The sequence below is a fragment of the Pristiophorus japonicus genome, chromosome 14, assembly GCF_044704955.1.
Source record: "Pristiophorus japonicus isolate sPriJap1 chromosome 14, sPriJap1.hap1, whole genome shotgun sequence".
Taxonomy (NCBI): Eukaryota; Metazoa; Chordata; class Chondrichthyes; family Pristiophoridae; genus Pristiophorus; species Pristiophorus japonicus.
In genome coordinates, this window is record NC_091990.1 from 97,929,662 (window position 1) to 97,954,475 (window position 24,814).

Below are 24,814 nucleotides of genomic sequence, written 5' to 3' on the forward strand. Positions count from 1 at the left end.
TGATGGACTCCAGCATTTCCCCAATGACAGATGTTAGGCTAACTGGTCTATAGTTTCCTGCTTTCTGTCTCCCTCCTTTCTTAAATAGAGGTGTTATATTTGCGCTATTCCAGTTCGCTGGGATCTCCCCAGAATTCAGGGAATTTTGGTAGATTACAACCCATGCATCCACTATCTCTGCAGCCACTTCTTTTAAGACCCTAGGATGCATGCCATCAGGTCCAGGGGACTTGTCCACCTTTAGCCCCATTAGTTTCCCTAGTACTTTATCTCTAGTGATAGTGATTGTTTTAAGTTCTCCCCTGCAATAGCTCCTTGATTATCAATTATTGGGATGTTTTTAGTGTCCTCTACAGTGAAGACCGATACAAAATATTTGTTCAAAGTCCCTACCATTTCCCTGTTTCCCATTATTAATTCTCCAGTCCCATCCTCTAAGGGACCAACGTTTACTTTAGCTACTCGTTTCCTTTTTATATACCTGTAGAAGCTTTTATTGTCTGTTTTTATATTTCTTGCTAGTTTACTCTCATAAGCTCTGTCTTTATCATTTTTTAGTCATCCTTTGCTAGTTTCTAAAACTTTCCCAATCCTCTGACCTTTCACTGTCCTACGCAACATTGTATGCCTTTGTTTTCAATTTGATACCATCTTTTATTTCCTTAGTTAGCCAGGGATGGTTCATCTTTCTCTGAGAGTCTTTTTTTCTCACTGGAATATATCTTTGCTGAGAGTTATGAAATATCTCGTTAAATGTTTGCCACTGCTTTTCTACAGTCTTGCCCTGTAATTTATTTTCCCAGTCCACTTTAACTAACTCTGCCTTCATACCTTTGTAATTACTTTTATTTAAGTTCAGGGCATTATTTTGAGACCAAGCTTTCTCACCCTCAAACTGAATTTGAAGTTCTACCATGTTTTGATCACTCTTCCCAAGAGGATCCTTCACCATGAGATCATTAATTAATCTAGACTCATTGCACATTACCAGATCTAAAATAGTCTGCTCCCTGGTTGGTTCCACAATGTATTGTTCCAAGAAACCATCCCGCATTCACTCTATGAACTCTTCCTCAAGGTTACCATTGCCAATTTGATTTGTCCAATTAATATGAAGATTAAAATTGCCCATGATTATTGCTGTACCTTTCTTACAAGCCCCCATTATTTCTTGATTTATCCTCTGTGCCAGAATGGCTACTGTTTGGGGGCCTGTAGACCACTCCCACCAGTGACTTCTTTCCCTTATTACTTCTTATCTCCACCCAAACTGATTCTACATCTTGATTTTCTGAGCCAATATCATTTCTTACTTCTGCACTGGTCTCATCCTTTATTAACAGAACGACCCCTCCTCCTTTTCCTTTCTGCCAATCCTTACGAAATGGCAAATATCCCTGAATATTTAGTTCCCAGCTTTGGTCACCTTGCAACCACGTCTCTGTAATGACTATCAGGTCATACCCATTTCTATTTGTGCCTTCACCTCATCTATCTTGTTACGAATGCTTCGTGCGTTCAGATATAGAGCTTTTAATTTTGTCTTATGTTTACATGCTCCATCCATACTTGTCCCACTCTGATTATCATTACCCTTATCGCTACCCTGCACGTTTGCCTTCTTGTTTCTCTTTGACTTGTTAAATTTCCGCTCATCGGATTCCTACCCCCCACTATTTAGTTTAAAGCCCTATCCACAGTCCTCGTTATTCGATTCGCCAGGACACTGGTCCCAGCCTGGTTCAAGTGAAGTCCATCTCGACGGAACAGCTCCCTCCTATCCCAGTATTGGTGCCAGTGCCCCATAAATTGAAACCCATTCCTCCCACACCAATCTTTGAGCCACGTGTTCATCTCTCTGATCCTATTTACCCTATATAAAATTTGCTCGTGGCTCAGGTAGTAATCCAGAGATTATTGCCGCTATGGTTCTGCTTTTTAATTGAGCCCCTAGCTGCTCATATTCCCTCAGCAGAACTTCTTTCTTTGTCCTAGCTATGTCGTTACATGGACCACGACAACTAGATCTTCCCCCTCCCTCTCCAAGTTCCTCTCCAGCCCAGTGGAGATGTCCTTAACCCTGGCACCGGGCAGGCAACACAGCTTTCAGGACTCACACTCTCGGCTGCAGAGAACAGTATCCCCCGAACTATACTGTCTCCTACCACTACAGTATTTCTTTTTATTCCCTCGACTTGAATGGCCCCCTGTACCACAGTGCTGTGGTCAGTTTGTTCATCCTCCCTGCAGTCCCTGCTCTCGTCCACACAGGGAGCAAGAATCTTGAACCTGTTGGACAAGAGCAAGGGCTGAAGTTCCTCCATGACTATCTCCTGGGTCCCCATACCTGCCTCGCTCGTAGTCACACCTTCCTGTCCCTGACCACGGACCAAATTTGGGTTAATTAATCTAATTGATGTGACCGCCTCCTGGAGCACCACATCCAGGTAACTCTCCCCTTTCCTGATGTGCCGCAGTGTCCGCACCTTGGACTCCAGCTCATCAACGCGGAGCCGAAGTTCCTCGAGCTGCAGACAATTGCCGCAGATGTGGTCACCGTGGACCTCAATGGTGTCCACCAGCTCCCACATGCAATGGCAGAAACTCACCATCTGCCCTGCCATCTCTAATGTATTTAATTAGTTAAGATTTGAAGTGTTGAACGTTTAGTTTATAATCCCAGCTCTTAATTTAAACCAATGCCCAAGAAAAGAGAGAAAAACTGAGCAACCAAACTGACCAACTCAGCAGCTAGGGAAATATCACTTACCTATTTTTACTTTTTTAATTGATTTTAATCTTCCCCCTCTTAACTGAATACTCACTCTTTCCAAATTCCCAAATGAACCACTCTGTTTAACTCCACTCCACTGGAGCTGCACCCAATTTACAAGTGTTGACTCAGCAAACCTTTTGTCTGCGATTAACACCTATTCAAGACAAACAATCCAACATGGCAGCCATTTTGTGCACAGCAAGATTTCACAAACAGCAGTGAAATGAATGGCCAGTTAATTTGTTGTTTGTGAGAGAAAGAAATATTAGCCAGAAAGCTGAGAACTCACTCTTCTTTTCTTCAAGTCGTACCATGGGATCTTTAACATCTATCTGCAGCACTGCAACAACCTAACAGGATCTTGGTTTAATGTCTCACCTAAAGACGGCATCTCTGACAATGCAGCACTTCCTCAGTACTGCACTGAGTTGCCAGGCTAGATTATGGGCTCAATTCCTAGAATGGGGCTTGAAGCTATACTGTTCCAATTCTGACGTTAGACTGCTAACAGCTATTATCTGTTTACATACAGTCCATTTTCAGCTTACACCATTTCAAGCGAGTTTAAAAAAAAAACCTGATGCATTTTTTGCAGAAACAGAAATCAAGACTTCAGAATGAGTCAAGAATGGAATCATCCTATCCACCATTAAATCTAGGTGATGAAGGTGAGACTGTATTACTTTCCAAATGTTAATTTTTTGATTTATTTTTTGTGCTTGTTAAAGTGTTGGGCAATGGAATACATTTTCTACTTGGTGCTGACTGACACTGGGTAGCACATGAATTCACAGATCCAATAAGCGTTCTCTGCTGTGTCCAAACACTCTGGGGCCTGTTATGTATGTAAACATTGTAACTGTGTAAGACTTGCCACCAGAGGGCGCAACTGTTGGAGGCCCAGGGTCACCTGCACACCTCGCTACTTAGGCACTCTGGAGTTGTATTAAAGAGACTAAGGTCACATCAATTTAGCTCACCGTACTCAGTCTTGTGGAGTTCTTCCATACTTAACAGGGCCGAAATTCAGAGATGCCAGAAAGCTGGTGCACCCACGATTTTTTTTACCGCCAGAAGCAATGAGGCTGTCCGATCAATTTTCCGGACTTGGAAGATTTTGTAATGTTGGCCCGGAAGTCGGTCATAATGGGAGTGGAAGTGCGGCGGTAAGCCATGCTGAGGGGCAGGGCGGGATCGAGTCTGTGACAGCGGCGGAGCGGTGGTGATGTCACTACGCGTGTGCGTCACCACGTGATCTTCCCTCAGTTAAAGGAGAGAGAATTGGGCATTTTTTAACCTGCCACTGGGCCACCTGGGAGTGTTTCGGCCGGTCCAGCGGCCTGGCACCCAAGAGGAGGTGCTAGGCTGCCCGAGGGAACAATAGTCCGGCCGACATGGAAGTTGACGGGCAAAAAAATTAACATGGCAGCCGCGGCATTCAGCCCTTGCCTTTAATGGCCGCCGCACCGCCAGGGCAGAGAGAGAGCAGACAAGGTGCACCGACAGAGAAAGCTGTCGGGGGCACCGTTCAGTGGCTCGTAGATTTTTTTCAGCAAATTTGGGGCGGATTCAAATGTAGGTGCGAGATAGTGGTGGTGCACGCTTTGATGGCGTCCTTGCGGTGGTCGGCAGAAGTGGGCACAGGCCGAAAAATCCCCGAGGTGAATTTGGGTCAGGTCGTCCAATTGACTGGAACACGACAGCCACTTGATTCTGCCGCATGGCCGCTGCAAAACAGCGGTAACAGGCTTGAATTTCGGCCCCTGTATTTTAATAAGAGCCTTAAGAGGTTTACAACAGCGGAAACATGCATTCTGCTATTTCTCCTACCATTGTATTCCCTTTTGCTGTTTCTCATAGTACCACATCCTGATCTCAGTAGTGGTAGTAAAAAATTAGGCCATTTCCAATGGGTAATTTTTGTGCCAATTCTTTTCCTCCTTCTGTCAGTGTATATATATATATATATATATTTTAAACGGAGGGAAGAGAATCTGATTTTATTAAAAGACGAGTGTTGTTAGTACCTGTAGTTGGTGTTAATGTCTTGTTCTCCCTCTACATCATCTTACGATCTTGAAGAATAATTATGTCGTAAACACAAAATAGTAATCCATAATGAAAGCCCGTGTGTTATTTGAATCGATGGCGACTCAGGCCTCAACGAACACAACAATGTAGAATCTAAATATATAGGCCTGCTTTAAATTACCATTTAACTGCAGCACTTGTATAGGCCTGCTTAAATAACTACTTAACTGCAGCACTTGACAAATTACTGATGCTCCACCTCTGGTAAAAGCCAAAGATAGTCCATAAATGCCAACAATGCTTTTGTCATTTATTGCTTGTTATGGCAGTGACTGGCCATGGTCTCGGGGGATGTGAGTCATAAAATATATTTTCAGTTCAGTGCTTGGGTCCAACTGTTTAAAAATATATTACAGCCCATTGAAGAGTAGTTTTTACTAAAACTGAATTTGCTGGTGAATATTCCTGTTCGCGGTGTCTCCAATTTGCATTATAAAAATACCCAACCATTTAGTTCCTGTCAGTACATTGGTGGCCTTTACCATCTTGCATGGTATAGATCGACCAGGTAAGTGCACAAAAGGAAGATCATTGAGTGTTGGTCCCCAAGCAGTCTGGGTCATTAGCAAGTTGTCTCTGGGGAGAGTTATAATGCCACTTCCATGTCAATGCACAACTGTTTCAATGAGAAAATGGCAGAAGAATTCTGGAATTAGGTCCATGATTGGACTCCAGCACACAGTGGTGTGAGACCCTTTCTCGAAAGTTATCTCACAAGCTGTTTTGTGGTTGACACTGGCTGTGCCTCCTGGCTATTTGATAACATACTGCCATCTTTTTGAGTGTTTTGAGAAAGCAGACGGTTTCAGCCACAATCTCAAAACATTTGATTTTTTATTCGTTCCGGGATGTGGGCATCACTGGCAAGGCTGGCATTTATTGCCCATCCCTAATTCCTTGAGAAGGTGGTGGTGAGCCGCCGCTTTGAACCGCTGCAGTCTCTGTGGTGAAGGTACTCCCGCAGTGCTGTTAGAGAGGGAGTTCCAGGATTTAGACCCAGCAACGATGAAGGGACAGCGATATATTTCCAATTCAGGATGGTGTGTGCCTTGGAGGGGAACTTGCAGGTGATGATGCTCCCATGCGCCTGCTGCCTTTGTTCTTCTGGATAGTAAAGGTCGCGTGTTTTGGAGGTGCTGCTGAAGAAGCCTTGGCGAATTACTGCAGTGCATCTTGTGGATGGTACACACTGGAGCCACGGTACGCTGGTGGTGGAGGGAGTGAATGTTTAAGGTGGTGGATGAGATGCCAGTCAAGCGGGCTGCTTTGTCCTGGATGCTGTCGAGCTTTTTGAGTGTTGTTGGAGCTGCACTCATCCAGGCAAGTGGAGAGTATTCCATCACACTCCTGACTTGTGCCTTGTAGATGGTGGAATGGCTTTGGGGAGCCTTCCCACCATCTACAAGGCACAAGTCACTAGGAAGACATGGGAGCCAAAATTTAATCCCGCCCGAAAGCTAGTGCACCTACCTTTTGTTTGTAAAAGAGCTTTTACTGCCGTTTCAGAAGAGGTCCCCTCTTTCGCAAAATTTACTTCATTGTTTTTTTTTCAATCGGCCAGAAAGTTGATCATAAAGGGGGTGAAAGTGCGGCGGTAAGTGCTGGTGAGGGGCGGAAGTGGAGGCGTGATGGATTCCCCGCCGCTGTCACTCAGCAGCGGAACGGTGGTGACATCATTGCGCGTCTGCGTCACCACGTTTCTCCCCTCAGGTAAGGGGGAGAGAATCGGCCATCAGTCGCAATCGGACACTGGGCCACCACGGAGGGTTTCGGTCGGGTCAGCGACCTGGCACCTGTTGGCGGCCCGGCCGAACCTGGGGGCACAATAGTCCGGCCGACATGGAAATCGGCCGGCAAAAAAAATAAAATGCCGGCCACGGCATTGGGCCCTCGTCTTTAATGGCCGCTGCACAGCCAGAGCAGAGAGAGAGTATTCTCGGTGAACCGACAGAAAAAGCTGCTGGGGGCACCGTTCGGCGGCAAGAAGATTTTGCTCGCTAAATGTCGCGGGAGGTGGGGGGTCCTGGCGGTGCGCACACTGATGACACACGCACGTCCAGTCAGCCACGGCGGGGCGGAAGTGGGGACTGCCAGAAACCCCCCCCGAGCTGAATTTAACTTGCGGCGGCCATTTGACCCAGAAATCGGCGACCGCTCGACTCTGCCGCATGGCCGCCGCAAACGGGCGGTAACGGCCGACTGGCCGTGCGTGCCTTATTGGGGAGCTGAATTTCGGCCCCTTGATTTGGATTTGAGATTTACAGATGGGTGCTCTTTGCATTCTGCAGCCGCTGGGTTTGGGCTGCCAGCACATTATAACCTTTACAGATGTTACCTATTATTGCATGGACAGCTTTAGCTAATACCTTTCACCAGGGCAGGTGCCTCGAGATGGTTTGGGTGCTTACTTTTTTCTGGCATGGAGTAACAGTGCTAAAAGTTGAAAATTCTCTCCAATTGTTACACAGTGAGTTCAAACTATATTCATGATTATATGTCCAGTAATGGAAAGAGATAACTGAAATAGATTGAAGGGATACGGAGTGCACACAGGTTCATGATATTTGTTGCAGGTTGTGTTAAATGGTTTCTTAATTTATCTTTGGACAGAAACTGGCTACCTCACTGAAGCTAATCTTTTGAGTATTGCAAGAAGAATCGGGCCGGAATGGCGGAATATTGGTATAAATCTCGGTTTATCCTATTCACAACTGGAAAGAATAGGCTATAATAACAGGTGAGGAAGACACTTCTTCATGCCAATGGTCAAATGTGGTTTACTGAATTGTTCGTAGTGTCATGATGGTTGTCAGATTAATTTGGAGGTCAGCAGCAACAGAAGGTCTGTATTCTTGTTTGCATTCTTCTGCCATATGCAAGTGAGGGCAATACATGCACAGAAAAAGCCTGCATTTGTAACATTGGTAGTCAAGCCCAGCAAAGTGAGCTTCCAGATAAGCCCTCCTTTCTTTTCTTCTTCTGATGCACAACTACCAACTGTTGCCTTTTGACGCCTGCCACTCTTTTGCGAATGGCTACGTGTCAATCCACCCAGACTGTGCAATGTGTTCCCAGTACGTCACTGGCATAGCACAGTTGCTCATATTCTGCTTGAGCTTGACCTTGAACCAGTTGTGGAGGATGCCTCACTTATATCTTCCCTAAAGGATAACTGATAAAGGTGCAGCTGTACTGGATCGTCCACTGGTACCACATGGCTGAGCCAGCATAACACCAGCTTTGCCGTACTCCCAGTGATATTCACCCATGCAGAACCTTGATGTTGGCTGCTTTGACATTTGGGGTGGTGGGCAGGTTGCAACCTCCCGGGTGTGTAATGGGTGGTGTGTGGGGTCAGGTTCACCTCCGACTACCTGAGCGGTTCAAATCACTCCCATTCCCTGGGTTCTAGATTCTGGATTTATTTGGGTGTTGTGATAAAGTACAAGGGACAACTGGTTTGGTGCAAAGGAACTTCGATTTTATTAAAGGCAAGAAAATACAATGTCAAACTTATAATCACTCAAGTAAAGAACAGTACATTACACATTCAAAGGGGTTACAGTGAATAATACACCTCCCACCTCCCAATGCCAAACGCTGACTAGGTTAAACTCCAGGGCAAACAGGGGACTATGCTCACCAATCCTTTATTGGTAGTTGGCGGTGGTTCGCGATTTCTGGGTTCGCTGGATTCTGTAGGTTCTGCTTGACGCACCCCGAACGTCATAGAAGACTTCTTACTGCGCAGTCTTCAGTTGGGTAGTGTCCGCTGATGCGGTAAGGCGCGTTTTGGATTTATGGGGTAAGTACCCACTTTCTTTCGTTCGGTAGCAATAGGTTCAAAATCTCTTGAGGTAATGTTTTCACCTGTTGGTAGTCAGGCCTAGGTTGTAGAATGGAAACTTTCGATTCTTCGGTTTCTTCCTTGCGGAGTTTTGTTTTCGAAGTTGGTCGATCGCGGTGCTTTTGGTGGTACCACATTGGCTGTGGTCGGTTGCTGCCGCGATGGTGATGTTCTTCCTTCCTTTTTCCGATTTCAGGACATCGAGGCTGGAGAAGGTAATTAAAACTGCTGCGGTGATCTTTCTCCCTTCTTGATGCTCTATGATATGCTGCTGTGTGCATTCCTTCTGTTAAGCATGGCATACCCTTTGTTAAAGCAGGGCCCAGTTATACCTTTGGAGCTGTTCTAATCTTCACGCCAAATCAGCCCAGAATCTTTGTTTAATTTTGGCGGGCTTGATATTTCTTTGTCATATTTTGGCGGGCTCATTAAATTTTAACTTGTCTCGGATGTGTCGATCTTCTAAATCTGTTTTCTTGATGGAAATATTGGCTTGGTATTTGCAGTGTCTGTCTGTGCTTGGGTTTTTCATGCAGGCTGGATGTGCCATTGTTATTATGTATGTGCTGGAATGGTTTTCCAGGTCAGGATGATGGTTAGCTATGTTAATGTCTCCTGGGGAGAAGGGTTTTCGAGTATCCACAATTCTCCAGACAATTTGCTTTAGCTTCAATACCCCAGACAGCTTCAATACTCAAACTCCCTTCTTGGAAGGATAGTTCCTTTAGCTCTTAGCCCTGCCCCCACAGACCAAATTTGCCTTGTAAAATCCCAAATTCGATTAAAGTTCATAGTTTCTTCCATGTGCACTTTAGGATCTCAAACTTTCTGGTAGATAGTTCCAAATTAAATTTCCTTTCCAATGAGTCCAAATACTGGGGGGGTTCTCCCATGAATTTTGCAACCCTTCAGGTGTTTGACATGCTTTCTGTAGCAGGTTCAAGACTAGCAGCTGTGGAGTGGGGTGGAGATGATGGCTTCTTGACCTTAGCATACATCTGTACGCCCTGTTCATCAAACTTATGCTTCCTGAGGATGCATTTGATTTCAAGATCTAGCTAATAACCTCTTGGTCAATGATATCTCATTGTAGTGATGCTCCAGGCTCATATATTGTTTGACCACCTCAATTTGGGTTGTTTAATGGTAGTTATTGGTGGATCATGCAGATTGGGTAGGACTGGTTGGTACATAATCTCCGTTTCCTTCAGACTGATCATTAACTGGTAGCAGCTGTGAAAAAGCACACCATATTATGTCGGGTAACATCACCTTGTGCGACGTCACCTTGTAATGCTAATTAATCCTGTTACGCTCATAATAAAGGATGAAACTGAGTACTGTAAGCAATGAGTAAGTGTGACCTTAGCTCCTTTAATTCGATTCCAGAGTGCAGGTACCACGTGGATGGCCTGCTTATATACAGTGCTCCCAAGGGATGCTGGGATCCCTTGGGACTCCAACAGGTAAGCCCTCCTGTGATGATGTGATACAGGTTACCAAGGATTAAATACATAACATCACTCCCTTGTAAAGTCAATAGTACACTTATTTACAGAGTGAGACGATCTTGGGCTTTTTGCTCCCTTGTCGATCGTCTCGATACAAATGCAGGTGTGGGTGAGTTGGTTGGTTCTTCGCTGGGTGGCCGGCCTTGCCGGGCTGCTGGGGATGGTGAGTTCGGCTTCGTGGTCAACCATGATGTTGGTTGCCACGTGTGTGTGTGTGTGTGTGTGTGTGTGTGTGTGTGTTGGAGGGTCGAAGTTGGTGGTGTCCTCTTCGGGTCACTCGTAGCTGTTGGTGAACCGCAATTTGATTTGCTCCAAATGTTTTCTGCACATTAGTCCATTGACCAATTTGACCTGAAACACCCTATTCCCTTCTTTGGCTATGACTGTGCCAGCGAGCCATTTGGGACCATGTCCATAATTGAGTACAAACACAGGATCATTGACCTCAATATCGCGTGACAAATTTGCGCGATCATGGTACATGCTTTGTTGATGCCGCCTGCCCTCAACGTGATCAGGGTGGACAAGAGAGAGCCTTGTTTTGAGCGCCCTTTTCATGAGCAGCTCAGCTGGGGAAACCCCGGTGAGCGATTGGGGTTGGTGCGGTAGCTGAGCAGAACTCGGGACAGTCGGGTCTGCAGGGAGCCTTCCGACACGCGTTTTGAGCTTTGCTTGATGGTCTGAACTGCCCGTTCTGCCTGGCTGTTGGATGCGGGCTTGAACAGGGCAGATGTGACGTGCTTGATCCCATTGCGGGTCATGAGTTCCTTGAATTCAGCACTGGTGAAATACGGCCCATTGTCACTGACTAGGACATCAGGCAGGCCATGTGTGGCAAACATGGCTCATCGGCTTTCGATGGTGGTGGTGGACGTGCTTACAGACCATTATTACACATTCAATCCATTTTGAATAAGCATTCACAACACCAAGAACATTTTGCCTAGAAATGGGCCCACATAGTCAACTTGGATCCTAGACAACGGTTTGGAGGGCCACCGCCACAAACTTAGCGGTATCTCTCTGGGTACATTGCTCAGTTGAGAGCAAGTGTTGCACTGGCACACGCATGACTCTAAACCTGGGATCTGGCTATGGCTTTCATCATTACAATGCCTGGGTGCTATGTAGGTCATGTATGAACGTTTCTCTGCCTTTCTTGGGCAGGACCACGCGATTACCCCACAAACGACATTCCGCCTGTAAGGACATTTCGTCTTTGCGCCTGTGGAATGGCTTGATCTCTTCATGCATCTCCGCTGGGACGCTGGACCAGCTCCCATGGAGTACACAGTTTTTTACCAGGGACAGTAAAGGATCCTGGCTGGTCCAGGTCCTGATCTGGCGGCCGTAACGGGTGACTTCGTTTTCGAATGCATCTATCACCATGAGCAAGTCTGCAGCTGTGCCATTTCCAACCTGGTGGTGGGCAATGGTAGCCGACTGAGAGCATCAGCGCAGTTCTCTGTGCCCGGTCTGTGGCGGATTACATAGTTGTATGCTGACAGCATGAGTGCCCATCTTTGGATGCGGTCAGAGGCATTGGTGTTAATCCCTTTGCTTTCTGAGAATAGCGATATGAGCGGTTTGTGGTCAGTTTCAAGCTCAAGCTTGAGACCAAACAAATACTGGTGCATTTTTTTCACCCCGTAAACGCAAGCCAGAGCCTCTTTTTCAATCATGCTGTAGGCCCTTTCAGCCTTGGACAGACTCCTGAACGCATAAGCGACCAGTTGCAAAATCCCCGATTTGTTAGCCTGTTGTAACACACACCCGATCCTGTATGACGACGCATCGCAAGCTAGCACTAATTGTTTACATGGGTTATACAGAACAAGCAGTTTGTTTGAACGTAACAGATTTCTGGCTTTCTCAAAGCCTCTTGTCAATTCCCCCATACCCAGTCATCTCCCTTGTGCAGTAGCACATGTAGGGGTTCTAGCAAGGTGCTTAACCCAGGTAGGAAATTACCGAAGTAGTGAAGGAGTCCCAGGAACGATTGCAGCTCTGTCACGTTCTGTGGTCTCGGCGCGTTCTTGATGGCCTCCGTCTTGGTGCAGGTGAGTCTGATGCCGTCTACTGCGATTCTTCTTCCCAAGAACTCGACCTCTGGTGTCAGGAAAACACATTTCGAGCGTTTCAACTCGAGTCCCACGTGATCTAGCCGAATTAGAACCTCTTCCAGATTCTTCAAGTGTTCAATGGTGTCCCGACCTGTGACCATTATGTTGTCCTGGAAAACCACGGTGCGTGGAACTGACTTTAGCAGACTCTCCATGTTCCGTTGGAAGATTGACACGGCTGACTGAATCTCGAACGGGCATCTGTTATAGTTGAACAGATCTTTGTGCGTGTTGATGCAGATGAGGCCTTTCGAAGATTCCTCCAGCTCCTGCGTTATGTAGGCCGAGGTCAGGTCCAACTTGGTGAACGTCCTTTCTCCAGCCAGGGTCGTAAATAGGTCGTCTGTCTTGGGTAGTGGGTACTGGTCCTGTAGCGAAAAACAGTTAATAGTTACTTTATAGTCCCCACAAATTCTGACTGTGCCGTCACCTTTGAGTACCGGGACAATCTGACTGGCCCACTCGTCGAATTCCACCGGCGCAATGATGCCTTCTCGCTGCAGCCTGTCCAGCTCAATTTCCACTTTCTCTCGCATCATATATGGCACTGCCCGTGCCTTGTGGTGGATGGGTCGTGTACCGGGAACCAAATGGATCTGCACCTTTGCCCCGAGAAACTTCCAATGTCTGGCTCGAACAATGATGTAAATCTGCTCAGAATCTGGGCACATGAGGCATCATCGACGGACGAACGCACTCGAATGTCGTCCCAGTTCCAACGGATTTTTCCCAGCCAGCTTCTGCTGAACAGTGTGGGGCTATCCCCTGGCATGATCCATAGTGGGGGTTCATGCACTGCTCCATCATAGGAGACTTTGACTTCTGCGCTTCCAATTACAGGGATCAGTTCTTTGGTGTAAGTTCTTAGCTTGGTATGAATGGGGCTGAGCTTGGGCCTCTGTGCCTTGTTGCACCACAGCCTGTCGAAGGCCTTTTTGCTCATTATGGACTGACTCGCACCTGTGTCCAGTTCCATGGATACTGGAATTCCGTTCAGTTCAACTTTTAATATTATTGGTGGACATTTCGTGGTGAATGTGTGTACCCCGTACACTTCTGCCTCCTCGGTTCGAGTCTCTCGTTCAGCCTGATCTACTGTGGAGCGATCTTCCTCTGCAACGTGGTGATTTGCAGGGTTTGCAGCTCGTCTGCACATTCGCTGGAAGTGTCCCATTGTTCTGCAGCCGTTGCACGCATAGTGCTTGAAGTGACATTGATGAGCCCGATGATCACCTCCACAATGCCAACAAGGTGTTAACTGCCTCACATTAACGATTGATGGCGGACTCAGGGTCATCTGAGGTCATGCAACTGCCAGCGTGTACGTTCTGCCACGTATATTCCTGCTCGTAAATGACGTTACTTTGTGCAGAGCACTGGCCGAAACATCTCTATGCTGCGAAATTTGTTTGGTGTTATCGCTGGTGGACATAAATGCCTGGGCTATCGTTATGGCTTTGCTCAGATTCGGTGTTTCAAGAGTCAATAGTTTGCGAAGCACAAAAAAGTCTCTTGGCATTTGTTCAAGGAATCCATCAAATTCGCAATGTCCTGCAAGGCGCCTTATTTCGGCGATGTAGCTCGTCACTTCCTGGCCCTCTGACCGTTGACACGTGTAGAACCGATACCTCGCCATCAAAACACTTTCCTTAGGATTTCGGTGTTCCTGGACCAGTGTACACAATTCTTCATCGGATTTGGTTGTTGGTTTTACCGGAGCTAGAAGATTCTTCATGAGACCATAGGTTGCTGCCCCGTAGACGGTAAGGAGGATCGCCCTTCGCAGCGTACTCGTCCCCTTCCAGCTTGTTGGCCACGAAGTATTGGTCGGGTCTCTCCACGAAGACCTCCCAATCATCCCCTTCTGAGAACTTCTCCAGGATCTCAACTGTTCTTTGCATTTTCGCGCAGTTGTTTGTTACCTCGTTGCCAATTGTTACGCTCATAATAAAGGATGAAACTGATTACTGTAAGTAATGAGTAAGTGTGACCTTAGCTCCTTTAATTCGACTCCAGAGTGCAGGTACAGCGTGGGTGGCTTGCTTATCTACAGTGCTCTCAAGGGATGCTGGGATCCCTTGGGACTCCAGCAGGTAGGCCCTCCGGTGGTGGTGTGATGCAGGTTGCCAAGGGTTAAATATATAACAAATCCAATGTTCAGTAGTTAACTAAGGAATACTGGATATCGTCAATTTCATGTAAAGCTTTCACTCTCGTAAGCAAAGTGCTGATTCATTTTGTTTGTGCTGCGAAGTGCAGAAATCTGAGGATTTACTGGAACAATATGCACTGGTAAAATATGTATCACATGATGTAATACAAAAGGTATACTTCATCAATAGATTTCGTGGAAGATCATTTTTCATTAGAAATATATCGTTGTTTCCTCCCCTTCGTTCATTGAGCTGGTTAAGATGATGGGTAGCCGAGCCATACAGATCAGGACCATCCCTGCCTGGTGCTCACTTGGCTGATCACAGGTAGACTACTGTTCAGTGTGTTGCAGTTGACCTCATCTATCTGCTTGGTGATGTGGGGTCCGTTTCCTCATGTATGCTGATGGTGCCCTGCGCCACCCCTTCACCCCACCCCTTCTGTCAGCCTCTGCACTGTCTCTGTGTCGTCACCCTGCTTACCCGTCATCCAGTCATGGACGAGCCTTGACTTACTCCACTTAAACTTCGGGAAGGTTGAAGCCATCGTTTGTGGCCCCTGCCACCAACTTTTTTCCCCTCCCCGGCTACTGTCACCATTTGAACCAGTCCATCCACAACCTTAGCATCCTGTTTGATCCAGAGCTCAGCTTCCAAATCTCTTATCCACCCCATCACAAAGACTGTCTATTCACACCTCTGTAACATTACCTACTTCCACCACTTCCACAGCCTTTCAGCCACTGAAATCTTCATCCATGCTTTTGTCACCTCCAGACTTATTTACTCCAATGCTCTCCCAGTATGTATCCCATATTGCACCCTTCGAAAACTTCAGCTCCTCCAAAACAATGCTGCCTTTATCCAATCTTGCGGCAAGTTCCACTCACTTATCACTTCTTCCTTCACTGATCTACATTGACTCCCAGTTCCCTTGCATTTAAATCCTTTAAATCCCTAGCTCCTCCCTATTTCTGTAACCACCTCCAGCACTACAACATGCCCCCTGTGGCTCCAGTAGTCTTCTGACTCAAGTCTGACTCAAGCCTCTTGTGCATCCTCCCCTCAATTTACCCATCGTTGGCAGCTGCCCCTTCTGTTGCCTAGGCCTACGCTCTGGAATATCCCTCTCAAAACCTCTCCATCTCCCTCCTCCTCTAAATCCTTGCTTAAAACCCATTTCTTTGACCAAGCATTTGGTCGCACTCCACAATTCCCTCTGAAGCGTCTATAGCAGTTTTTCTACATTAGATGCTATACAAATACAATTTCTTGTTTCAAGATTTTTAACATTTTTAAATATGATTCACAAATGGTGCAAAAAATGAAATGAAAGAGTCGCCTTCATGTGGTATCTCTCAAAGCGCTTTTTTTGCATTGGGCTACATGGAAGTCCAGTGACTTATATAGCCCAAAATGGCAGCCAATAGGCACAGCAATATCCCACAAAAACAGTGAGATAAATGACCAGTGGATTTGTTTTAGTACTGTTGGTTGGGGGGGGGAAATTTTGGCTGGAACACCGGGGAACTCCCTGCTCCTATTTGAATAGTGCTATGGGAATTTTAATATTCACCTGAACCAGTGGGACAACAGCAGTTTAGAAGCTTATTTGAAGGAGGGCACCTTTGACAATTTGGCACGATCTCAGTACTACAAGGAACTATCAACCTAGTTGGTGTACCCAAGACATTTAGTGGGCCTTGAAACCACCACCTTCTAATTCCGAGGTAATGGTTGGTACAGAATGAGAACTTAGTTCGGTCTAAGTACCCTCACAATCTGAAGCTTTGAATAGATGTATTGATGCGTACATTTAGTGTACCGTGTAAATATTTTCATTCAGGACTTATAAACAACTGTGTTGATACGCAATCGTTGGGAAAGAAAACTGATATTTTTCATGTTTTTTGGACTTTTTGAAATTAATCGATTTTACTTTGTCTGAGTCCTCAAAATTATTTTTGTGGTAAAGTTATTTTCATAAATAATGTGATCTTTTGAAATCCAGGGAGATATGTTCCTCCACTTGCTAAATTTAGCAGAGAACGGTGCTTATTATCTCCTTTCTCATCATTTTTTTTGCTAAACTTGGCAGGAGAACACCTTGAGTTTATATATATCAAGCCATTGTTTGGGGGTGTTTTTGAGAGTGTTATGCCCCCTAATTCCTTCACTCTTCATCTTCAGCCCCTCTGGTCTCCTCAGGCCAGTGGTTAGCTCTGCCTGCCCATGCTGCTCTGGGCACTCGAGGTTTCTGCTCCTTTTCTAGCCTCAACCTCCAGTTCCCCACCAAAAGCTGAGATGGGGAAAGCAGAAGAATGGGGAAACCAACCCGTGGGCAACAGTTAACTTAAGTCCAGTGAACGTAGAACTTCATCCCTCTCAGATACTGTCTGTGAAAGAAATGTTATTTAAACCAGTCCTTGTCTTGTCTTTTCAAAACATTACCTCACTTTCTTTAGGGACGACCTGGATAAGCAAATCTTAGAGATGCTCTTTACGTGGGCGCACAACAGCACGAGTGTACCAGGCTGCATCGGTCAACTAATTCAGGCAATGAAGGAGAGCGATCGCGAAGATATTGCTGAAGAAATACATTGTATTATTGAACTGGGCAAGAAGAAATATCACGAGTCCATTCGCCGAGTTGGACTGAGCCAGGAAAGCAGCAACGAAGATTCAGCTATAGCAATGGTATAAACCGGAAAGTATTGCTCCAGTAGAGACAATGCCTTTGAACCATTGTGGTAGGGAAGTTTTATTCTATTTTAGACATCTATTTTTGCTGGTAGTTGGTGTCATGTGGGACAGTGAACTCTTGGCAACAGTGTATGAGAAGTAGTATGCTGTTTACAACTTCGGCAGAACTCATTCCACAGAAGTAGCAAGGCACCACTGTGATTGTCTTTTACACAGAAATGCAGGGAAGGCCAACAAGATTTGATGGTGGAGCCACACGATTAGAAGTGATGTGCAATTTACAATTTTACTTCAGCAATAGTGTGGTGCAGATTTATTCCACCGCATAGTATCCAGAGTAACATAGTTTAAAGCATTCTTTTTAATTTGGTGAACTTCTGTACTCCTCAGGGTGAGAAATGTCTGCAGTGAATCATGGACTCTTACAGTAGAGAAACAAGCCATTCGACCCATTAAATCTGCACCAGTGTTTTTCTCCACATGGGCCACTTAGTCTAATCCCACTCTGCTGCTTGCTCCCCATGCACTTTAAATCTGGGAAACGGGGTATTTTTTCATTTAGGCACGCAAGCCCCCAAATTGAGAGTCCCCTTGTATCACCGGGCCTCGCCGTGGGTGAGCATGGATTGGAATTCCAGCACACCACCAAGTTGCTCTGTGTCATCCTTTACAGAAGGTATAAAAAAAACAGGATGAGGGGGGACTACTATGCTTGCCAGTGTCTGCTTCCTTGCAAAGAAGGAATTATGTTAATGAGCTTCCATGCCAACATGTACATTGTTTGGATGAGCTTCGCCCCCATTGTTCATCAGGCTCATATAAAAGGCCTGAATTAATAAGCCAGTGACCTGGTCTTGTGTTATTGGATTCTTAAAGCTGCCAGTGGCATTTCCTACTCTGCCCCGACGAAGTACCATCTTCCCCACCTCTGACTGTATTCGTATGAATTTTTCTTTTTCATCCTTTTTATCCGTGCTGAGTGCAATTGCCAACTTGTGTCAAACTAGAAACTCTCTTCCTTTTTGTTTTCACATAGACTTAGCTACCAGTGAAGCACCATAAAAGTTTATTGCAATCAATTACAGGGTTTTATGAAAGCTATAACTGTTGGCCTTCAGAGAAAGGAGAGCAATTAAAGCAGAGTCATTTGACATGCCGCTGTTTAAGCATTTAAAAGCTGCAGTTACATACGGTAGCATGGGCTGTTCCCTTCTAGTACAGGATAGTGTTGTAGGAATGTGTGCAGCCTTTAACTAAACTTGTTCTCCGAGTGTGTTGGTACACTGCAGCTCAAATGCAAATTGCCATGTTTATTCCACCAGGCTGAAACCAAGCAAGCCTAATAGTATGTAAATGTTTTTAAATATTTCTCTTCATTTAACTGTGTGTGCATATAAATGTAGATATATATTCTGTGTATGTGTACAGCATCTTAAAATAGTTTTTGCACTAATCATTAATGTTTTCTTCAAAGATTGCACTGAGCAAGGAGCTTAATTTCTGAATGTATTCACTTTCAAATATAGCAGTCACTTCATGTTAATGTATGTTGGAAAACATCAGACTGAGAGGATAGATGATCATTTATTCTAAAATGAATACAGCAGTATGAATATGGATTACCTCTTGTTTTCAGCACATACTTAACTTATCCTTATGTCAAGACAAATGCATTTTATGAAAATCTAGTAAATTCCTAACAATTGATTAATCAATATCTAATGTAGCCACCTACAACGTTTCAACTCCCAGTTGCCTGGGTATGAATCAATATATTTGAGGTAATGTTGCGTCCCAGTGGTTTTGCTCAGTTGGTACCGCAGCCTCATGAGTCAGCTAACAAATGTAGACTGGTTCGGCCAATTACGGACAATGACCTATTGGTTCTTCAGATATGACGTCTTTCAGAATTGATATGTGTTTTAGGTATTTACCGTACTGGAGTATCTACCACTGTTTCTATGCTCATTTACGTTTCAGATTATCTGTTTCGGGATACCACAAGATAGATATAGATGAGGAAGGCCATTCAGTCCATTTTAATTCATTCATCAAGGAAGACTCCACAATCCTGCCACCATAGCAATATTACCAGGATTTTCACCTCCCGTATCTACCCAAACGTCCATTCCATGTGTTGATCATTCTTTCAATATGCCAGTTGAGCAAGCTAGCAAAAGCAGAGAACTCAAAAAACAGCCCTGAATCTAAGCCTGTGGCATTTGAAAAAACAGTAATTTAACGGAAAATGTAGCAGAATACAGGCTTCTAACAAGCTGTGGATATACTTCATTTTGGAGTTAATAGCATTATGAACATATGAAAGCTGGAAAGGGAAGGCAGTGTTGAAGGCACAAGATTTGTTTTAAGAACATAACATAAGAAATAGGAGCAGGAGTAGGCCATTTGGCCCTTCGAGCCTGCTCCGCCATTCAATAAGATCATGGCTGATCTAATCATGGACTCAGCTCCACTTCCCTGCCCGCTCCCCATAATCCTTTATGCCCTTATCGCTCAAAAATCTCTCATCTCCGCCATAAATATATTCAATGACCCAGTCTCCACAGCTCTCTGGGGCAGAGAATTCCATAGATTTACAACCCTCTGAGAGAAAAAAATTCTCCTCATAGTTTTAAATGGGCAGCCCCTTATTCTTAAAACTATGTCCCCTAGTTTTAGTTTCCCCTATGAGTGGAAGTATCCTCTCTGCATCCACCTTGTCGAGCCCCTTCATTATCTTATAATTTTCAATCACATCACACCTCATTCTTCTGAACTCCAATGTGTATAAACCCAATCTACTCAACCTATCCTCATAAGTCAACCCCTCATCTCCGGAATCAACCTAGTGAACCTTCTCTGAACAGCCTCCAATGCAAGTATATCCTACCTTAAATATGGAGACCAAAACTGTACGCAGTACTCCAGGTGTGGCCTCACCAATACCCTGTACAATTGTAGCAGAACTTCTCTGCTTTTATACTCTATCCCCCTTGCATTAAAGGCCAACATTCCATTTGCCTTTCTGATTACTTGCTGTACCTGCATACTAACTTTTTGTGTTTCATGCACAAGGACCCCCAGGTCTCTCTATGCTAAGAACATAAGAAATAGGAGCAGGAGTAGGACATACAGCCACTCGAGCCTGCTCCACCATTTAATACGATCATAGCTGATCCGATCATGGACTTAGATCCACTTCCCTGCCTGCTCCCCATAATCCCTAATTCCCTTATCATTTAAAAAACTGTCTATTTCTGTCTTAAATTTATTCAATGTCCCAGCTTCCACAGCTCTCTGAGGCAGCGAATTCCACAGATTTACAACCCTCTGAGAGAAGAAATTTCTCCCTTTTCTCAATTTTAAATGGGCGGCTCCTTATTCTAAGATTATGCCCTCTAGTTCTAGTCTCCCCTATCAGTGGAAACATCCTCTCTGCATCTACCTCATCAAGCCCCCTCATAATCTTATATATTTCGATAAGATCACCTCTCATTCTTCTGAATTCCAATGAGTAGAGGCCCAACCTATTCAGCCGTTTCTCATAAGTCAACCCCCTCATCTCCGGAATCAACCTAGTGAACCTTCTCTGAACTGCCTCCAAAGAATGCAGTATTCCAGGTGTGGCCTCACTAATACCCTGTAAAAATGTAGCAAGACTTCCCTGCTTTTATACTCCATCCCTTTTGCAATAAAGGCCAAGATTCCATTGGCCTTCCTGATCACTTGCTGTACCTTCATACTAACCTTTTGTGTTTCATGCACATGTAGTGCAGCACTTTGCAATCTTTCTCCATTTAAATAATAACTTGCTCTTTGATTTTTTTCTGCCAAAGTGCATTACCTCACACTTTCCAACATTATACTCCATCTGCTAAATTTTTGCCCACTCACTTAGCCTGTCTATATCCTTTTGCAGATTTTTTGTGTCCTCCTCACACATTGCTTTTCCTCCCATCTTTTTATCGCCAGCAAACTTGGCTATGTTACACTCGATCCCTTCTTCCAAGTCGTTCACATAGATTGTAAGTAGTTGGGGTCCCAGCACTGATCCCTGCGGCACCCCACTAGTTACTGGTTGCCAACCAGTGAATGAACCATTTATCCCGACTCTGTTTTCTGTTCGTTAGCCAATCCTCTATCTATGCTAATATATTATCCCCAAACCCGTGAACTTTTATCTTGTGCAGTAACCTTTTATGTGGCACCTTATCGAATGCCTTCTGGAAATCCAAATGCACCACATTCACTGGTTCCCCCTGATCCACCCTGCTCGTTACATCCTCCAAGAACTCCAGCAAATTTGTCAAATATAATTTCCCTTTCATAAAACCATGCTGACTGATTGAATCATGCTTTTCCAAATGTCCTGCTACTGCTTCCTTAATAATGGACTCCAGCATTTTCCCAACGACAGATGTTAGGCTAACAGGTCTATTGTTTCCTGCTTTTTGTCTGCCTCCTTTTTTAAATAGGGGCATTACATTTGCGGTTTTCCAAACTGCTGGGACTGCCCCAGAATCCAAGGAATTTTGGTAGATTACAACCAATGCATCCACTATCTCTGCAGCCACTTTTCTTAAGACATGAGAATGTAAGCCATCAGGTCCAGGGGACTTGTCCACCTTTAGTTCCATTATTTTATCTAGTACTACTTCATTAGTGATAGTGATTCTATTAAGTTCCTCCATAGCCCCTTGATTATCCACTATTGGGATGTTTCTAGTGTTTGCTACTGTGAAGACTGATACAAAATATTTGTTCAAAGTCTCTGCCATTTCCCTGTTCTCTGTTATAAATTCCCCAGTCTCATCCTCCAGGGGACCATCATTTACTTAAGCCATTCTTTTCCTTTTTATGTATCTGTAGAAATTCTTACTATTTGTTTTTATATTTGTGCTAGTTTACTTTCATAATCTATTTTCCCTCTCTTAATCAATTCTTTAGACGTTCTCTGCTGGCTTTTAATAATTTCCCAATCCTCTGGTCTTGCACTAGTTTTGTCCACATTGTATGCCTTTGTTTTGAATTTGATACCCTTATTTCCTTAGTTAGCCACGGATGGTTATCTCTTCTCTTACGGTCTTTCCTTCTCATTGGGATATATTTCAGTTGCAAGTTATGAAATATCTCCTTAATTGTCTGCCACGGCTCATCAACCATCCCATTCTTTAGTCTATTTTCCCAGTCCACTTTTCCCGGGGAATGCCCCCTCACCCCAGAGCATTTCGATTTTGTGACACTTTATTTGCTGCGTTTGCAGCATCTTGGAATCTCCAGTGAACATGAACATTGTATTGTTAAGGAAGGTATATTTACTCAATGTTATTAAAAACACTTACTATTTGCCATTTTAAAAGTTTTTGCATTAGCAACAGCTTACTAATTAGCATCTATTACTAGGAGAAAAATGTTTCAAATCGCCGAATAGCAAATTGGGGATTTGAACTCAAACATATTGGCCATGGGTATAATTCAGATTCGGGGTTTAGGCAGCAAATTTAGAATGTACAAACTCCTGCCAAATGCTACCTCGGTATCCCCTTTCAACAATGAGCGGAATAATCCCAGGGCGATTTAGGCATGCTCTATCGGAACATTTTACATTTTTACATGAAAACTGCTGCATTCTGGTTAATTTAAAATTATTTTAAACTTCACAATTAAGAGTTTTAATCTTAAAAACAAGTAGGAAAGCATTTAGTTTTTCAACACATCAAGACCATCATTTCTCCAAAAACAACTTTAACAGACACACTCCTCCCCCATTCACAGGGACATTTTCTCACCCCCCCCCCCCAACTCTCCCGCAGTTTAGTGGTACTCTCATCCCCTTCAATCAAACTGCCCAGCAGCTTATGCTGCCACTTTTTTTTCCCCGCACTTCCCTACCGTACTTGGTTCAAGATGGAACTTTTTTCTACCCCAATAATTCAAACTGGCACCATTCGTCTTTTTCCCCAGTTTAAAATGGTACTCCTCCACTCTGGGCTGCTCCCACCTCCCCTTGCTGCTGTCCCATGGGGTCTTGTGAGAATTCCCAATCTCATTGTGCAGCAGCATGTAATTCCCTGGAGGAGGAGCAGTTGGAGTTACCCTGCGAACACTGACTGACCACATGAAATGCAAGTTGAGTGAGGAAGAACTTCCTGACGCCTGTCCTGAATTTACCTTTCATCAATGTGACCCTGTACCCTCGCAGGATCAGCCTCAGCTTTGCACTGACTCCCAATGCTTGAATGTCTGTTGTCTTTGATCGACATTTGCAGCAAAACATTGTCTCGATGGTACTGTTGTACAAGTCACACAAAGTTTTGGATATCTCATTCATTCCATCCAAGTGTAAACGATGAATATAATTTGGATTTAGAAACAGAATTATATCTTTAAGATTGTTTTTATTTTGAATGCTTCATATGAAGTTGCATTGTTGATGTAAAATGAAGCTCCTAACATAACATATACAATGGGTTAATTTGTAAATTCTATTTATAAAACTGTTTAACAATAAAATGTGCAAAATTGTACAAAATGTGTCCTTCATGTTTTCCAGTGCTTTTCTGTGTTGTCTTATAGTGGCAGGCATCAGCAGCAGATTGCTGACTGAGAGGTAACGTTGGGCAGAGCAAATCGCTGATATACAAACTGAACAAAGCGAGACCTTCTGAGATCTTGGACGTCCAGACTGAGTATAGTGAGGTCCTCCTGAGATGACGGCCATTCAGACTGAGCACACTGACGCCCATCGATGATCATGGACTTATAGACTGAGTATAGTGAGGTCCTCCTGAGATCAGGAACATACATAGGAGTAGGGCTCCATATCTCTTAATACCCTTGGCTAGCAAAAATCTATCAATCTCCAATTTAAAATTATTAATTCAGCTGGTACCTACTGTTTTTTGTGGGAGAGAGTTCTGCACATATGACACCCTCTGTGTGAAGAAATATTTTCTAACTTCTCTCCTGAATGGCCTGGCTCTGATTTTAAGGTGCTGTCCCCTTGTCTTAGACTCGCCCACCAGCAGAAAAGGTTTCTCTCTACCCTATCAATTCCTTTCAAAATCCTAAAAAACCTCAAGCAAATCATCCCTTAGCCTTCTATATTCCAGGGAAAACAAGCCTATTTTATATATCTCCTCATAATCTAACCCACGGATCTCTAGTAACATTCTGGTGAATCTGCTCTGCACTCCTTTCAGGGCCAATATATCCTTTCTATGGTGCGGTACCAAGAACTGTACACAGTACTCCAGATATGATATAACCAGGGCTTTGGAGAGCTGTAGCAAAACGTCCTTCCCTTTATATTATAGCCCTCTACTTATAACGGGTAACATTCCGTTGGCCTTTTTGATTAATTTTTCATACTTGACTACTACATTTTAGTCATCTGTGCACATGGGCCTCTAAATCTTTTCAGACCTCCATTGTTCCTTGCTTTTCGCCATTTAAATAATACTCGGATTTAGCCTTTTTTGATCCAAAATGGTTGACCTCGCACGTGCTTGCGTTGAAATCCATCTGCCACAGTTTTGCCCACTCAATCTATCAATGTCTCTAAGTTTATGCTCCCATCTACACTACTTACTAAGCACTAACCTTTGTGT

General features: G+C 44.4%; 1 protein-coding gene across 4 annotated transcripts in view; it reads left to right on the forward strand.

Annotated features, from left to right (window-relative positions):
• pidd1 (p53-induced death domain protein 1) overlaps window positions 1-23,713 on the forward strand; it is a 128,424-nt gene extending 104,711 nt beyond the window's left edge. For 2 of the 4 annotated variants that reach the window (XM_070899398.1, XM_070899399.1), the window contains exons 15-17: window positions 3,372-3,444; window positions 7,478-7,604; window positions 16,967-23,713. In XM_070899398.1, the coding sequence (XP_070755499.1) occupies window positions 3,372-3,444; window positions 7,478-7,604; window positions 16,967-17,204 (438 nt within the window). In that variant the 3' untranslated portion in view covers window positions 17,205-23,713. Of the gene's footprint in view, window positions 1-3,371; window positions 3,445-7,477; window positions 7,605-16,966 lie in introns of those variants that run through there. The other 2 variants (XM_070899400.1, XR_011596577.1) reach the window with 2 other exon arrangements.
• The last annotated feature ends 1,101 nt before the right edge of the window (window positions 23,714-24,814 follow it).